This window comes from Hippocampus bargibanti, linkage group LG12 (genome assembly GCF_051943395.1).
Source record: "Hippocampus bargibanti isolate YZ-2025 linkage group LG12, ASM5194339v1, whole genome shotgun sequence".
NCBI lineage: Eukaryota > Metazoa > Chordata > Actinopteri > Syngnathiformes > Syngnathidae > Hippocampus > Hippocampus bargibanti.
The window spans coordinates 13,744,578-13,763,330 of NC_142745.1; the positions used below are offsets into that span (position 1 = coordinate 13,744,578).

An 18,753-nucleotide genomic window follows, 5' to 3' on the forward strand; every position below is an offset into this window, starting at 1 on the left:
AGTACAAGACCACTTTAACTTTCTGTCAATGGAATACCCTTCTTTGCCATGTTTCTGGTCTATGAGCAGATCTCACATAGCCACTTTATTCCACATGCTAGCAGCTAAGATAGCTTCAAGTGCTTAATTCTGTGTTATGCCTACAATGACTGCAACTCGTAACCTCTCTTGGGGAGTCCAGCTACAACAGAGCTATCCCCAGCTTTCCTGTCGGGCCCTCATATCACGGTGTAATTACAACAGAATTGCCTGAGCTTCTCGAGCACCCTTTGGTGCCACCTGAGAGCTTGTAAAGTGCCGCCTGCTCTCAGTTATGCTCATTAAAGATGTGACCGTATATGGGTGGCCACAATTCATTTCTATCAGTGTGCCGATACAACTGAGCAACGCAGTGAAGAGACTTGTACTTTTGACACTGAAACAAGACTGTGGTTCAGAATACAGGATCATTCAACAAGTGAATGCATTAAAAATGGCAAAACAAAACAACTGAAAAAAAGACATGTAATAATTTAATTTAAAACTAATTCTTATTTTACAGACAGTGTATTGTCGGTGTTCAAATACCTGACATGTTTCGGCGTATACTTCCGCCTTCGTCAGAGTGGCACTGATATCAAGTAGACAGGATGAATTTAATACAACATGTAATAATTTGTCCATTTAGCCATTGTGGTTCTTGCTTTGCCCTTCAGGGCACAACCATGCTGGAAAACCAAAGGGTCTTCCCCAAATTGTTTCCAGGATGAAGCATAACATTGTCCAAAATGTCTTGCATACATGAATAATTAAGATTTAAACCAGAATAAGCATTCAAATCAGTGTTGCAAGCCTGGGGAAACACAAAAAAATCAGTTCTAAGACAAGACAACAATCCGGTTGAATCATTTGAGCCCAGTTTCCACCCAAGTGATGATGTGAAACACATGAAAACGCAAGAGGACCAGTGTCCGAGTAACCTGAGACGTGTGATTTTTTCGTATTTCAGCATTTAACCAATCACATTTCCGCCATCATTTCTTACCAGGGTCAGAAATCTACCTGGATGCCTTCACAATCAGTTCTGCAGGCCTTGTGGCGTCAAATGTGTGGATCAAACTGTTGCTTTAACCAATCAGATTCCGAGTTGGCAACCCAAAAGGGGTACCAGCGCCTTCTTGTCGGCTCTGGTCCACATCAGAGTTTTTTTTTTCGCAAACTATGATTAGCTCGTCACTAGTATTTCTTTCTTCACAAGTTATTTCCTGGCTAACTGTACCCTCTAGATGATGTATAAACTAATCTGCATTGTTTGATATGCAGTTGTTCAAGAAGGGATCGCTGCCCAAGAGCAGACGAGGCCTACCGCTTCAACACTGACATTGACCGCTGCGTGAAGGTCATAGCTCACCCGGAGAGCATCGCCGTATCAGCCCACAGCGTTCCAGTGAGTCTGCTTCACGTCCTCTATCATTCATACGACGGTACCGTACCTCGCAATAGTCAACATCAACAACAACCTGCTTGGGTTTGATCACACCCTTAGTACTACAACTATGCGTAGTGTTTGACTGGAGATTCCAGGTAGTAGTTTTACGTTAAATGAAAGCCACTGTTCTTTTCTTCTAGCATCATATACATTTCAAAGTCTCAGACAAGATTAACTGATACAGTTAATTTAAGTAGAGTCAGCTAATGTCCATTTCAAAGCATCTCAAAGCCTGTCGCTGGACACTCAATCCTGTCTGACGTTTCCTGATTTCTGATTGACTTATTGCGGTGAATCCAATCTTTTCCTAGCTCCTGCTGGAGGTGAACAATGTTCCGGACCTTTCGGCAGGAATCACCTGTTCCTTTGGGCAGCAGGCTGAGGTGGAAGGACATGTCAATGGCAACAGGGTCATGTGTCTGTCCCCGGCAGGGAAGGAGGTCCCGCTGATACCAGAAGGACAAGGTGCGCTTGAATAAAGGATTTGTTAGTTACTGAATAACTTCCACCTTTTTATTGTAGAGGTTGCGAGTGAAAACAAACCAGACTATTTGAAGTGCAAGTCTGGCAGTGAATGAGTTAATACAGGCAATGTACCCCAAACATAGCCTTTTACTGACATTGTCCACCCTCTCTCCTCTGTTAGATTGGGCCGGCGTAAAACTGAGGCTGAACTCCAAAGAGACAGGTCAAATGGTGGCCAGCACGGAGGTGAAGTTCTACAACTGCAGTACGCACCATATGTGAGTCCATAGATAGACCTGACTGCGCTCGCTCACTCAGTGGAGAGAGTTGACATCTTCATTTAAAGCACTGATTGACTGATTCGTGCTTAAGATGACTCTACCAGACAAACACTTCAAATGAGTCTGTCGGATTCCATTTTAGTCAACATGATGCGTTTGTCACAGTCTGTTTGTTCAGGATATAAACTACCATACCTTCTAAAAGATATAAATAGGAACAAACAGCTACAGCCATTGAACATGGTCAGATCATCTCAATAGTTTCAGGTGCCTAAATAGAAAAATCATTACACTAAATGTCCTTCATTCAATTCAATTCATTCAATTTTTTTCTGCGATCCAACATTTTCCCTCAGGACAACCGTTTGATAATTGTGTTTGTTGTAAGATAAGAGAACCATCGTGTTAGCTTTGCTCGGGTACCTGGAGGGGCTGATGAAAGAATGCAGTCATGACAAAAGGGATTTTCGCCTCAAACCTTCACATCATATCATGCTAATCGACAATAAACATGGTGAGTGAGTTGGCTTGGAACCATTATGGCTGTACCATGGCTGTAGTTAAGACCATAATTAGCACCTTTTAGTATCTCTGAACAATGTTGCTTTCGACACGTGTTGGGTATTAACTCATTCACTGCAAGACATGTACAAAAAATGTGTTTACTCCAGTGCCATGGTTTTTGTCATTGTCACTTGAATTCAAGGACCCACAGAATATAGGACGACATAAACATTCAATACAGCGTTGGAAACGTTAGACTCTCTTCTTTCATCAGAAAAAAAGAGTTGATTCCTAAATCGTATGAGTCTGGAGTTATATGAGCTTGAATTGAGGCTGGCTGCCCAAAATACAATGTAATACGTACATACTACTGTATGTACATATTGGTTTATACAACACTTTAACAACAGCTAAAGCTGGAACAAAGCGCTAATATGGGAATAAAGGGACATGCTGCCCCCTTGTAGAAGGAAAAAACACTGCCAAAGGTCTGGCCAGCACTTTATCGAGAAAAGACAAAACCCGAACTAATTTGGGAATGGCGCTCAACGTCATATTTTCAATTCCTGAATAAATTTGTGAATGGCAGTGAATGAGTTCATAAGAATTCATGAACAAAATATAATTAACATCAGTCCGTGATTATGATATTTTTAGGCCAGAAGAGAAGGCTTTGCAGGCCTTGACGATCCGCCACTTGATGTAATGGTTTCCCAAGGCCTGTGTTTTCTACACCACCATTTTTATTCATGTCCCAGCTTTGACAGCATGACCATAACCTTCACAACAAAAATAGCCTCCAGGAAGTCGACTATATTGACCCGTCGACCTCGATCGTTTGCCTTCCAATTTTTGTAAACCTTTACGTTACCATAAACAACACGGGGGCAACACTTGTCGGTGTAATGATCAAACCATACGGCTCGCTTTTAAGAGACATCGATTTCCGGAAGAGGGGTTTGACTCCCACTTTGCTGACTTTGACCTTGAAATATCATAAAAGCTTGTGGAAAGGGGGGTGAGGAGGTCTGGGGTGGAGGATCTATAAAAAACACAATCACTTCTGCAATGCTGCAGCGCCGCAAACGCCAATAAATGTCGTGCCGTCCATTTATTGTGTCATTATTAGCTGCCTAGGGGTGGTGCGGGAGGCTTGGGGGGGTTAGCGTGGCGATGGAAGAATTTGAAATACAGTGATACCTCAGTTTACGAACACTTTAGTTTACGAACTTTTCGCCTTACAAACATAAAATTAGCAAGAATATAATCTTGGCATACAAACTAGTCTTCGGCAAACGAACCAAACCACACAGCGCCACGGTGGCTGGCGGACTAGTTTTCCTCACCCCTTTCCTTGAGTGCATACGTGCTTTGTTATCGAGTGGAGTACTTTTGCTATTATGGGACCGGAAAAGACCCCACCACAGGCTAGTGTTCAACCGAAGAGGACACATAAAATAATTACGGTCGAGCAGGAGCAGGAGATCGTCGAGAAACACGAACGAGGTGTGCATTTGTGTGATTTTGCGTCCCATTACCACTATAGTAAGTCAGCCATTGCTAGGTGTGGCTCAGGGTGTTTCTGTGTTGTCGAAACAACGGTCTCAGGCAAAAGAAGAGGTTGAAAAACTTCTGTTGATTTGGATTAACGAAAATCAGCTAGCAGGGCACAGTGTCAGTAAGTTGCCGAGAAAGCGCGGCAACTTCACTCGGATGTCATCAAGAGGCAACCTGGAAGTTTGTCATCCATTGACAACTACTATCGCAAAGGTAAATAAAACGACTTTATGATCCATTACAGTTTATTTCTTTAACTACAATACAATAACACATTTATTGTACATAAAATAAGGTATATTTTGTGTAGTTTTAAGGCTTATTTAGTTGAAAACTATGTTTTATGGGGACCTGGGAACGGATATTCTCATTTTTAATGGTTTCTTATACGAAATACGTGTTTGGCAGACAAATATTTCGCCTCACACACACTTTCTGGGAACCAATTAAGTTCATAAACTGAGGTATCAGTGAATGCTGTCAGATTTTTTTTATTTTATTTTATTTTTGTATGTGGAGGTGAAGTATTAATAGGCTGCAAGTGCCCGAGCACTGCAGCATGGGGATTATTAATGATGTGATGCGGCAGGTCAGGAGTAGCATATCACGTGAATTATTCATCACGGGGAGTTAGCAAGGGGGTCACCGCCACGCTAATGAAGGGCCGTGTATGTATGGTGAGATTCCCGCCGCTCTCCGTAATGACTTAATTGGGTATACTCGCGTATTTATGTCACCGTCAAAGAACCCCTTTCGCATCGGCGGCGCGCTCTCTGCCACCGCGGGGTTATTTCACCACAAACTCTTTCATCAATCAAATGCAACCTCCAGGAATCACATTATTGTGTAGCAGCGAATGATCACATGATGAACATGTGGCTCATCGTGACTTACCGAACAGTAAATTGTGTGCGCTAGGCTGCTGGTTGAAATCCCAAGAGCGGATACAGTGACGGCTTGAGTTAAATTTGCTCAGTACCTCAAAACATAATCAACTTGTCTTTCTTCCCACTGGAAGGAAAGGAAACAAAAAAAGAAGGGTGACTCAGTAATATTACTTTTTTTTGCAGAGGATAAAGAATATATGTCAGTAAGTGTTGTTACATTGTCAGGTCATTGGTTGCTGTTTGTGTTAAAATGTCCATTGTTTAAAGAGTGATGTGAATAGACAACATGGAACTCAACTTTATTTAGTTTCAATAATGATTAAATAATTTACTGTTCGGTACTAGCGTGGACATATTTTTGCACATGGCTGGCAGTGAATGAGTTAAGGGGCAAATTATGACCCATGTTAGCATTAGCCTAAAGATAGCTTACCAGAGCCTCAGCGAAATAATATATACTATAAAATACAAATAAATACCAAATGCTACACATTAAATATTTCTTTCTTTGGAAGAGAAAAATCAATAGTTTGTTTTCCTTTTGGAAGAACAAATCAAGCTCCAGAGTGACACCTTGAATAGTTTTTATTATGCCGTACTACAAAAAGACCAATGACATTTGTTATTTCCCGGGAGAGTCTTTTTAAATGTCACGAGAACTTGCCTTTGTAGTCAAGTCTTTTTTTTCAGCAAAATGTTTGCGCGATGCCGTGTCAAATGACTTAACTAGTTTGACGTTATGCCTAAAGCATATCGCTAGCCGTGACATCCACTCACCAGAGGCTGAGCTGTTCTGTGTTTGTTTTCTTGTTAGAGTATGAGTCTGTAACACTTCCTGTCTTAATACCCTTCTTCCTTGTTCTGTACAAGAAATTCTTAATACAAAAAAATTGTATATTACAGCTCTAATTATTGCGATTTTTTTATATCCATTTTGGTTTTATTTATGAAAATTGCATTGTGGGCTTAATGCTCTTGTTCTCGCAGTCCAAATATTTCACACTTTTTGTTACTCTAGTATAGTTGCTACTGTGCAACAAACAGTCTATCAACTTCTGATAGAGAATAGAGAAAAAAGATATTCAAAATGTTCATGCTTACAAGGCCCACAATGGAAGCACAGAAAATCTGGGGTCAATCTGAGGTGAACACACACACAGCCTGTTAAACTGTCATCGTCATGTAGGAGATTTGGCCTTGGACGTAATTTAGGACTTGGTAAACTCCTTCACAGGTAGAGGTCATTAGCCAGGTTACAAATCTATAGGTTCATGAAATGGTCACTCATTAAAATGTCTATGTTCTGTTGTTTTATGGGCGTTGGTGCTTGAGACGTCCAGGGGCCTGGTATTCAAATCAAGAAAACTATGTTTTACAAATGTATCACTTAAATGTGCATATACACTCAGTAAATAGCTTGGCAAAGGGCTGCAGACGTTGGGCGCCAGTCATGAATGGCTGCGTCCCCTGCTGTCAGTAAAATACAATTTTCCTGTGTTCGAGCCTTTGTTCACAGTGTCTGACCGAATATCTCTGACAACATTTTATATTAAAAATAAAGAGACAAAAAAAATGCTGATTTGATTTGCTGTCCAACAGAGTTGTCTTCCCCTTGCGGGCTTTTCACATTGCATAGCACATTCTATCCGATTACTTTTTTAGTTTGCTTCAGAAAAAACATTGCAACCCCCCTGCAAGCACAATAGCGAATAAAATTTCATCAGACAAATGTAAGCAAAAAAAAAGCTCAGTTATAGCACAGCCAAGCCTGTTGTTGTCTTGGCAGGAAGAGAATAGCCCTTTTTTGTCCTCAATCCATTCCCCCAACAGCTGCGTATCACCATCGTCTGTCTGTCTTTCTATTATCTAAAAACCCATCCGTCCATCCTTCTGTCCATCCATCTGTCCATCCATCCATCCATCCATCCATCCATCCATCCATCCATCCATCCATCCATCCATCCATCCATCCATCCCCGTTAGCTCTGACTGAAATTTGTATTGCTCTCTTGTATCACAAGGATTTTCTGTATTTATTCTGTCATTTGCACAGCACGCACTAATGAGTCTACTCTGGTTCTGCAGGTGTCTGTCCTGTGTAAACAGCACATTTCGGTGCCACTGGTGCAAATACCGGAACATGTGCACTCACGACCCAAACAGCTGTTCTTTCCAGGAGGGCAGAGTCAACGCCTCAGAGGTACAACACAAACTTGCTTGCGGCCCATTCAAATGCAGTAATAAGGTGAATGTAGTCAAAGAAACTATGCATACTGTATATTCACTAGTCAATGCAGTGCCAGGGTTTTTGTCATTGTCACTCAAATTCCAGGACCCACAGAATATTGAGTTTTAGGACTACATAAACATTCAATGCAGCATAAGAAACCTTCGATTCTGTTCTTTCATCAGAAAAAAGTTAATTCCTAAATGATATGGGTCTGGAGTTATATGAGTTTAAAATGAGGGTGGTTGTCCAAAATTCAATACAACACAATGGTTTATATAGCACTTTAACAACATCTCAAGCTGGAACAAAGCATTAACATGGAAAAAAAGGGAAATGCTGCCCCCTTGTGGAAGAGAAAAACATAGCCAGAGGCCATGGCCAGCGCTTTAACGGCAGCCAAAGAAAAGACAAACATAAATCTGAACAAATTCGGGATATATTTTTCAATTCCTGAATACATTTGTGAATGGCCGAGAATGAGATAATGGAGATATCTATGAACGTTTTCTATTAAAGTAAGGAAAGGAAGTAGAAAAACAATATACAAGAGCTGCTGTAAAGTCAGGCAATCTCGAGGCGCCATCTTGAAGTCAAAATAACAACAAAAAAAGTAAATAAATAATGTGACACAACACAAAAGACACAGACAGTCATTCAAGCTACACATGTGCTTGCAAAACCTTTTTAAATGCAACCAAATGGGCAATTTTGTTCCATTATTATAAATCATAATTTTAGGGAATACAGATTTTATGATTCCACTGATTTTATGATTCCACTGATTACAGAATACAGATTTTATGATTCCACATTAGTTCTCCAAATATAACCCTTTAAACTGATATCACAGCACATACATTTCACTAACACAACTAAGCATGGCTTGAATATGCAGTCAAAAATTTGCAAGCAGGACGCGTATTATTGGGATTAGAGATGTCTTTTTTTATGTAATCCCCAAGGGACATACTGAAGTGTGCATTAGTAGTGTTACAGATGATGATGGGCAGACATGCAGATAGATGACAGTGACAGATTTTTAATATCCTGTGGAGAAACAGTTATGTAAACACCCCGGAAAGGATAAAGGCAGACTAGCAATTTATGGAAATGCACCATGAAGTCAAACTACAGGTAACATTTGAGTTACGACCGGGTTCCGTTCCGACAAAAAGGTCGTAAATCAAATGGTCGTAAATCAAAATCCATTCAAAATGGCCAACGTGACATTTACACGACAGGATAGTACACGATGTCGATCTGTTGTTTTTAAGCAACGGTTTCTATTGAATACTTTTACTGTATATACCAAACTGTTTACAGTTCATTGATAAATTTTATAAATAAAAAATGATAACCTGTCATTTTTAACATTGTTAACATTATCGATTTTTATTACTGAAAAACTGTATCTGTAATGTATACAAAATTATTTACTGTACAGTTCATTTATGAATGTTATACTTAGCTTTTAATATTGTTTTTATATTTCATATTATCAATTTTTATTACTGTATAACTGTACCTGTAATGTATACAAAACTGTTTACTGGACAGTTCATTTATAAAGGTTATATGTACTTAGCTTTTAGTATCGTTTTTATCATTTTATATTTCATATTATCGATTTTTATTACTGTATAACTGTACCTGTAATGTATACAAAACTGTTTACTGTACAGTTCATTAATAAATTTCATACTTGAAGGACAACCGACTTCTCCGGACAAGTTGTGTCCATAATTTGTAAAATGGCTTCCAATGACTTCTACTGAGCTTATTTTAATAAGATTCCACCGCATATAGCTATATTTTACGTTTTAAGACTTGCACTGAATATTCAGGAAGTCTTGTTTTTGAATTGGTGACGAATCCGTACGTGACGTCACTAAAGGACTGCCCTTGAGCGTAAAAAAGACGCATTGTAGCGGTCCTTCCATCACGTCAATGTATTTTGCTGTACCTGTTTGGTCTGGGGAGGCCAGAAGAGGGCGTCCAAGCTTCATAAAAGAAATTTATCAGCCTGTGGAAACGGAGATGGCCACAGGAGGTCGCCATTTTGTGCCTCTTTTTTTGGGTGAGAGATTTTCCCCCAATGTTGCCTCAAAATGGCAAAAATAAATTATTTAATCGATTGCAAACGTATCCTTTCCTCTTCAGAACTACTTGAATCATATTCGTAACTGGATGTGTAACAAGAACGCATATTCTCCGAATCTGAAGCCATTGTTTTGATTCACTAGCAATGCAAGACGTCTTGGCGTGACGTCACGAACTGGGGGCGGGACTTTCTGAAAATTCGCAGCTCAATTTTTTTGCAGATTTTGGACACTTTAAGTCATTTTTATTGGTGTTTTGCATTTGACTAAAAATATACATTTGGGTATTTTAGATGCTATAAAACGTTTTTCTGGTGTCAGTTAAAAAACAAAAAAGTGACGTCGGTTGTCCTTTAAGTGTCATTTTTATCATTTTAGATTTCATATTATCGATTTATACTTTATATAGTGGTGGTCATAAGTACGGGTGGTCGTAAATCGCGGTGCTCGTAACTTGGATGTTATCTGTATTTATGACAATCTGTTTCAATAATAAATCAAAAAAGATGTAATATCGCAGGAATTTTGATCAGGGTAATGTTTGGAGGGATCAATATTGGCTTTTCCTTCTAAATTAGGTTGATTATATATTTCTCTGAATTCTATTCGTGCATGTCAGATTTTTTTTTTTGTCTTTATTATTCAGGATTGCCCGCAGCTTGTCCACTCTGGGCAAATCCTCATCCCGGCTGGCGAGGTGCGACCAATCACCCTGAGGGCACGCAATCTCCCGCAGCCGCAGTCAGGTCAACGCGGCTATGAGTGTGTGGTCAATGTGCAGGGTGTCGGCCATCGAGTCACGGCGCTACGTTTCAACAGCACCAGCGTACAGTGCCAGAACAGCTCGGTATGGATTTTATTTTTTATTTTTTTATTGTAGGTGACATTTTACTATTCACTTGAGTTCAGTCATTTTTTGACATTTTTTTTTTCGAATCACCAGTGGTGGGCGGTCAGGGCTTGCAAGGCCTTCTCTGCTGGCCTAAAAATATCTGAATCACAGACTAATGTCAATTATATTTTGTCCATGAATTCTTATTAAAAAATTCAAAATTGTCTTTCAGCTTCCTTTCATTGCTTTTCCTCTTGTTGTGCTGCTTCCAGATGTGTGTTTTTGTATTTAAGCATTTAACCAATCATATTTCAGCCATCATTTGTTACCAGGGTCAGAAATCTACCTGTACACAATCATTTGTGTAGGCTCTGGAGCATAAAAATCAATGTCGATGAAACTGTTGCTTTACCAATCGGAGTTTGAGATGGCAACCCAAAGCCTGCTCGAAGTCACATGATTAGCTAGTCAGTAAGCAATCATAGTTGCTGCTAGTGATAAGCGCATAATGGCCAGAGCTAGCACCCTGTATCTGTAGCAAGATACATAAGCAAATATAATAAAATAATAATAATACATTTAATGTATAAGCATATTTCAAAACTATCAATGTCACTTTACATTCACAGGATATGTTCTCATTGTGGATGAGCAGTGTCAGCCACAGGCTCCAGGGTTCACTCAATTTATTATCAGTTTTGTCAACCCACAATGGCAAAAGGAGGAGAAGAAAGGATTTGGTTGCAGCTATACTGCTAAAGGCATTTTCAAGATGAACTTTTCAAGCATAGATAGACATCATCAGGAAAGGTTTGACAGCTCTGAAGCTAGCAAAATTAGCAAATACCTTTTTTGAGGTTATCATGAATTCACGCATTCATAGTAAAATTGCAAAGAGTTTTTCTGAAGTTTCTTCAAGTCATGTTATTTCCTTGCTATCGGCACCCCTAGTGGACGTGTAGTAATATCACACCACACTAGCAGCAGATTGATTCAGGTAGCATTACTGAAGGCTTGGGAGTGACAAGCACAGCCCTGCCACTGCTTTTGACACATGGTTTGCCACGCCATATCTCTTTTTAATTTAAGCTTCCTATTGTTTTCTCCATTTTCAAAGAAATTGCTGTGACCTCATGTTTTCAATGAATAATTAGATACAGACAAATACGGGAGATGAGGTTTTCTCTTTGTGGCTCGATTACAACGCAAGGCGTATCATCAGCGACAATCCATGAAAAGGGCATTGCTGATGACGTATGGTTAAAAAGCTCCTTGTCTCACCGCTGCCCTTTCATCTCTCTTCCGCCTTTTCTCCCACTTCATGACTGTTTACTGTTTTCCAGTACATGTACGAGGGCGTGAAGATCAGCGACCTGGCGGTGGAGCTGGCCATTGTGTGGAACGGCAATTTCATCATCGACAATCCCGAGAAGATTAAAGGTGTTTTTCTCAATCCGTCTATGCCAATCGCACGCAGTGTGACAGTCGTTCCACAGCGCCGGGGAATGGATGGGTCACCAAGGGCATCTGGAGGCCCGCCCAAAAGTGCTCGATGGGAAAGTTCACCAATTCCAATAAGCGCTTCTCGCGTCGTAGGCAGTCATTAGTGTGTCACAAGGGGTGAAAGATGGAGCGGCAAATTTGTTTGCCTGGGCTGCCTCGCCATTTTCGCAATCAAAGACGGAAATAGTCATGGTTTTCGGCTCTTAGCTTAGCGGGCATTAAGGCTGACAAAAGCCTGGCAGAAAAGTCTCCTCTCTTCACTTCTTTTTATTTATCTAGCGATCCAGCTTTCTTTTTATCTAGCTGGCTATCTGGCTGGCTAGATATTTGCTATCAAATAGCTGTCTGTCTGATATCTATCTATCTATCTATCTATCTATCTATCTATCTATCTATCTATCTATCTATCTATCTATCTATCTATCTATCTATCTATCTATCTATCTATCCATTAATCTATCTATCTATCTATCTGTAAAGCGAAAAGTGTGTATCCCAATTTTTTTTTCCCATAGGAAACCATTAAAATGAGAATAATCCGTTCCCAGGTCTCCATAAAATATAATTTTCAACTAAATAAGCCTTAAAACTACACACAACATACATTATTCCATGTATAATAAATGTGCTATTGTATTGTAATGGAAGAAATACACTGTACTGTATAATAGTCACTTTATTTACATATGTGATGGTCGTTTATGGCTCTTAATTGACACCTGTTGCTTTCTGACTTGTAAGGTCTTACGAAACTGAGGCATCACATTATCATTCATCATGTTGATGATTCTCGTAGCCACAGTGTTTTCTGGATGGAACTGTTCAATAAAGGTCTGCACATCATTCCACTTAGCAAATCAAATTCTGTGTGTTGAGGACCTCAGTATGGTCAGCAACAAGCTCCTCGATGTCATCTGCATCCACTTCGCGTCCCATGTTCTGTCCAATGGAAACAATGTCCAAAACAACAGAGTCATGAGGATCAAATCCTTCAAAGTCCCTCTCAAGGATGCATGCGGGCCACAAATTCTTCCATGTTGCTTTCAATGATCGAAGGGTAACATCATGCCAATCCTTTTCTATCAGCTGAACACAATGATACACATTGAAATGGACTTAGCATATCCGCTAAGCGGCTGAATCAGACAAACGCACACCTCGTTCGTGTTTCTCAATGATCTCCTTCTTCGGCTGAACACGAGCCCGTGGTGTCTTTTTCGGTCCCAAAAAAGCAAAAGTATATGTATATGTAAAAAAACCCTTGGAGGCGATCGTCGTGTCTCTCTCTCTCTCTCTCTCTCTCTCTCTCTCTCTCTCTCTCTCTCTCTCTCTCTCTCTCTCTCTCTCTCTCTCTCTCTCTCTCTCTCTCTCTCTCTCGCTCTGGATTGACATGTGCATTCAGAGAAAGGGGGTGTGGGAAGGCAGGCCGGCTGGGGCGCTGTTCAGTCATGTGCTTTGGTGTTCTTCCGTGGAAGATTACTCTGCCAGCCGTGGTGGGGGGTGTGTATCGCGAAAAATAGTGCGTAATCCAAGGTTTAATTTTCATAAATTTAACGTTCGTAAACCGAAAAGTTCGTAAGGTAAGGCATTCGTCAACCAAGGCCCCAGTGTGTGTGTGTGTATATATATATATATATATATATATATATATATATATATATATATATATATATATATATATATATATATATATATATATATATATATATATATAAAAGGCCAGAGTTACCAGCACAACTTTAGTTCATTGACAAAGCTCTTCGAATGAGTAGCGAAGCGTCCGACACTTTCAAAAAAGTACAGCTGCCGGCTGAAGAAGCCTTTTCCACAATGGACCACTCCTGTACGACTGAGAGACGAGACAGATGTATCAAGCAATCAACTAAATCAACCATTGTATCAGTAAATAAACTTGAATACGTAAATAACCAAACAACCTCGCAAATCAACCAACCACCAAACCTCTTTTAATTAAGGAAGCATGTCCATCAATGTCATCACCTCAATTTTATCTGATTTCTTTCGAGGCGATTTGGATTTTAAAATCAAAGACATTTTCTAGGACAAATGAGACAAGTCACACTTGATCCACTGATTAGATTTCAACATTTCAGTTTGAAAAGCCACCGCACTACAAACAATTAATGTCATCAGTGGTCAGTCAATTTTTCGTGCTTTCCAATTCATCTTGCCACCATTTTGAATCCGCCATTTTGCCCAATCACTCCGCAATCAGTCAACATGTGTGGATGTGTGTCCTCCCTCAGTGCACCTGTACAAGTGCAGCGCCCAGCGAGACAGCTGCGGCATGTGCCTGCGGGCGGATAAGAAGTTCCAATGCGGCTGGTGCAGCAACGAGGGCAGGTGCACCATGAAGCGACACTGTCCACCCATTTCGCCCTACGCCAGCCGCTGGCTCGACCTCTCCGCCGCTAATGTGAAGTGCACCAACCCACGCATTACCGAGGTGTGTCTCTTTGAACTTTTGTCAGACTGGGATGTCTGTGGAGTCATTTAACTCATTCACTGCCAGACGATGTGCAAAAATGTGTCCACTCCTGTGCCAGGGTTTTTGTCATTGTCACTCGAATTTCAGGACCCACAGAATACGGAGTTTTAGGACGACATAAACATTCAATGCAGTGTTAGAAACCTTAGACTCTCTTCTTTCATCAGTGAAGAAAGTGTTACTTCCGAAATTATATGGGTCGGGAGTTGTATAAGCTTGAAATGAGGGCGGCTGTCCAAAATACAATGCAATACATACATATTGGTTTATACAGACGCTTCTCACCTTACGAACGAGATATGTTCTGAGCGGTCGTTCGTCAGATGAATTTGGTCGTAAGTTGCTTCAGTGCTATATTTTGTATGGAATGTATGTCAAACACTGAACGGGGAAGTATAAAACAGACGATCTAACAGTCGTAAACTAAATTCACACCTACCGTGTTACGACGACATATATCCTTGGGGTCTTCAGTAAGCCATTACTGAAGCTGCTGGCACGTCATTACTGAGTGATGTGCTAGCAGCTTTATGTTATGCATCGCGTCCTCCTGGAGCGTCAACTGGGCATAGGGATTTCCTCCCCACCCACATATTCTACGCAGCCAATCGCAAGCGAGCTCAGTCGGAAAAAGGTCAGGATAAGTTTTTCTTTGGGTGAGCAGTGGCAGCCACACGCGCCAGCGTTCACTCAACCCGGAAGTAACTCAAATAGATAGAGAGTGCGCTAGCTCGCTAATAGAGAGCTAATAGATGGCTAGCTAGATATATAGCTATTCAGCCATTAAGCTAATAGATAGCCAGCTTGATAGCTCATTCATTACCAGCTAGATCGCTAGCCAGCCAGCAAGATCGCTAATATATAGCAAATAGATAGCAAATAGCTAGCTACCTAGGTAGCTAGCCAAATAGAGAGCTGTTCACCCAGCTAGTTAGCTAATAGGTAGCCAACCAGCCAGATAGATGGCTAATAGGTAGCAAATGGATAGCAAATAGATTGCAAATAGATAGCTCAGTAGCTAGATAGATAGACAGATAGAGACCTTGAGAGTTTTGAAAGGTGCTTATAAATTAAATGGATTATTATTAATACAAAATATAACTTACAGCATCTCTGTCCAAAACATTTTGACATACTGTACCCACAAAAATATTCATATGTACCGTTAGTCGTACTTGAATGTTCGTAAATAGGGGAGCGTCTGTATTTAGTGCAAGACTGCACATTAATGGAAAAAAATGCCAGTGTAATATTTGCAGCTGTCCTGTTTATGTGCCAAAATGTACTGGACATTACCACCCGGGTAGAAATGTTTGTCAACCCGATCAAGCAGTCTGTGAATTCACTTATTTGACACTTTGTTGAACTCAGGTTATTGACGAAACAACTTGACAGATCTTGTGGCACAAACCGCAGTTCTTTTTCACACGAAGGTGGCAAGCCGGTCATGTGCCGAAGATGTTGCGGAGCTGCCACTTCAAACAGCTGTGGGTCTTTGATGTGCCGCTGGTATTAATAGCATTTGCTACGGATGGATTGGAAAAAAATGAAGCAAGTACAATTGCTTCACTGGAAAGCACCACTGTGACGTTGCTACAAATCGGCCGTGGAGACTTCCCAAAAAGGTTGCAGCTGAAAGCGTTCATGTCAACTTTGGAAAGGACTACAGACGAATTCTATTAACTCATTCGCTGCTGTTCAGGAATTTATTCGGGAATTGAAAATATGACATAGAGTGCCATTCTCGAGTGTATTCGGGTTTTGTTTTTTTTTTGGTTCATGCTTGGGTGCCAATAAAGCACTGGCCAGGGCCTCTGGCAATGACTACCAATGACTCGGCACGGAAATAATTCCGATGATGTGTTGGGAGGTTCTAGGGACGCTGCTATTTGGATACATTTTACAAAAACTCTTTGTTCCATAAAATAGTACTATTTAACTAATTCACTACCAGACATATGCAAAATGTGTCCACTCCAGTGCCAGGGTTGTCATTGTCATTCAAATTCCAGGACCCACAAAATATTGAGTTTTAGGACTACATAAACATTCAATGCACTGTAAGAAACCATAGACTCCCTTCTTTAATCAGAAAAAAAGAATTAATTCCTAAGTTATATGGGTCTGGAGTTATATGAGCTTGAAATGAGGGCGGCTGTCCAAAATACAATGCGATACATACATATTGGTTTGATCCACTGCTGAAAAGGATGCTTTAATCTTCTTTCATCTAGAACTGCTTCATGTCACAAAGAGGTTACAGCAAGTGCTGAAGAAATAATGACTGTCTTTGTGTTGTCATATTATTTGTTATTTAGTTTTTTAGTTAGTTTGTTTTTTTACTTCAAGATGGCGCTGCGAGAGTGGCGCTTAGAAATTAAATGTGTTATTATTATTATTATTATTATTATTATAATATAGCGTTTTAACCACAGCTGAAGCTGGAACAAAGCGCTAACATGGAAAAAAGGGAAATGCTGCCCCCTTGTGGAAGGGAAAAACATTGCCAGAGGTCTGGCCAGCACTTTCAATTCAGCGTAAGAAACTTTAGACTCGCTTCTTTCATCTGGAAAAAAAAATAGTTAATTCCTAAGTTATATGGGTCTGGAGTTATCTGAGATTGAAATGGGGGCGGCTGTACAAAATGCAACACAATCCATCCATATTGCTTTATATAGCGCTTTAACAACAGCTGAAGCAAAAGAAAGCGCTAACATGGACAAAAGGAAAATGCTGCCCCCTCATGGAAAAACATTGCCAGAGGTCTGACCAGCGCTTTATCACCCCCCGCCCACACACACACACACACAAGAAAAAATAAAACCCAATAACAAGTGATGGAGGTCCCGTCAATAAATTGCAATTGTTATGTTGTTGAGATGCAATGCTGACATCGATGCCTACTTTGAAATGATTGAAAGTGTTTAGAGATCATATTTTATGATAGGATTATCGTTTAGGAACATTACGAATTTCAAACTTTTTTTAGTGTCCTGGCAGCCAGTAAATGTTTTCAATTCCATGAACATTGTCTCTGTTCTCCTTCCATAGGTGAGCCCAGTTTCTGGACCTCTGGAGGGGGGCACGTTAGTGACCATCCAGGGCCTGAATCTTGGGCTGTCCTTCTCTGAGCTGGAGGGAAATGTCCAGGTGGCAGGAGTGCAGTGCATCCCACAGGAGGAAGGCTACATCACTGCCGAACAGTAAGAGAACTGATTCTTTTTTATCTGTCCACAAATCGGCCCTTGAATAGAATCAGGCGGAGGAACAGATTTTTGCTTGTAAAACTGAATTGCCTTCATTTTGCGGTTCTCTGCAAGTGGTCCAGGTTAGTAATTTGGACGCCCTTATTTTCATTCAAGGCATCTTGAAAATCTATTAGCTGGTTATCTTGTTATCTAGCTGGCTATCTAGCTATTTAGCTAGCTACTGTATCTATTAGCTATATAGATAGATAGCTATTGGCTATCTATTCGCTAGCTATTAGCTATTAGATATCTATTCACAAGCTATTAGCTATCTATTCCCTAGCAATTAGCTATCTATTTGTTAGCTAGCTAGCTTGCTATCTATTTGAGTTACCTCTAGGTTGAGTGAACGCTGGCGTGTGTGGCTGCTCACCCACAGAAAAAAACATCCTGTGACTGTAAAGTGACCTTGAGTTTTGAAAGGCGCTTATAAATGAAAATTATTATTATTATTATTATTATTATTATTATTAGTAGTAGTAGTAGTAATAGTAGTAGTATTATAAGTAGTAGTAGTAGTAGTAGTAGTAGTAGTAGTAGTATTTTAACTCATTCATTGCCATTGCCTGAATTTATTCGGGAATTGAAAATATGACATCGAGCATCATTCCCAAATTTGTTAGGTTTTTGTTTTCATACTTGGTTGCCGGTAAAGCGCTGGCCAGACCTCTGGCAATGTTTTTTTTTTTCCTTTCACAAAGGTATCAGCATTTCCCTTTTTTCCATGTTAGCGCTTTGTTCCAGTTTCAGCTGTTGTTTAAAGCGCTATATTAACCAATATTCATGTATTGCATTGTATTTTGGACAGTCGCCCTCATTTCAAGCTCATATAACTCCAGACCCATATAACTTATGACTTAACTTTTTTTTCCTGATGAAAAAATAAAGTCTAAGTTTTTTTTACGCTGGATTGAATGTTTATGTAATACATCAGAATCAGAATCATCTTTATTGCCAAGTATGTAAAACACACAAGGAATTTGTCTCCGATAGAACACGCTGAACTAGTATCATCAAAAAAATAGAGAAAATGGAGGCACTAAAGTTCTATTTGGGTTACTGCTTAGAGAGTTAATGGCTTGGGGGAAAAAGCTGTTTAAATGTCTGCTAGATTTGGTGCCCATTGATCAGTAGCGCCTGCCTGAGGGGAGTCGCTGGAAAAGGTGGTGG

The 18,753-nt window shown here is 40.2% G+C and overlaps 1 protein-coding gene across 2 annotated transcripts in view; it reads left to right on the plus strand.

Annotated features, from left to right (window-relative positions):
- LOC148890595 (plexin-A2-like) overlaps nt 1-18,753 on the plus strand; it is a 103,658-nt gene that overhangs the window by 44,219 nt on the left and 40,686 nt on the right. For both annotated transcript variants that reach the window (XM_089011059.1, XM_089011060.1), the window contains exons 6-13: nt 1,303-1,426; nt 1,780-1,933; nt 2,115-2,211; nt 7,248-7,362; nt 10,138-10,338; nt 11,667-11,763; nt 14,094-14,293; nt 17,387-17,538. In XM_089011059.1, coding sequence (XP_088867185.1) covers nt 1,303-1,426; nt 1,780-1,933; nt 2,115-2,211; nt 7,248-7,362; nt 10,138-10,338; nt 11,667-11,763; nt 14,094-14,293; nt 17,387-17,538 — 1,140 coding nt within the window. The remainder of the gene's footprint in view (nt 1-1,302; nt 1,427-1,779; nt 1,934-2,114; nt 2,212-7,247; nt 7,363-10,137; nt 10,339-11,666; nt 11,764-14,093; nt 14,294-17,386; nt 17,539-18,753) is intronic.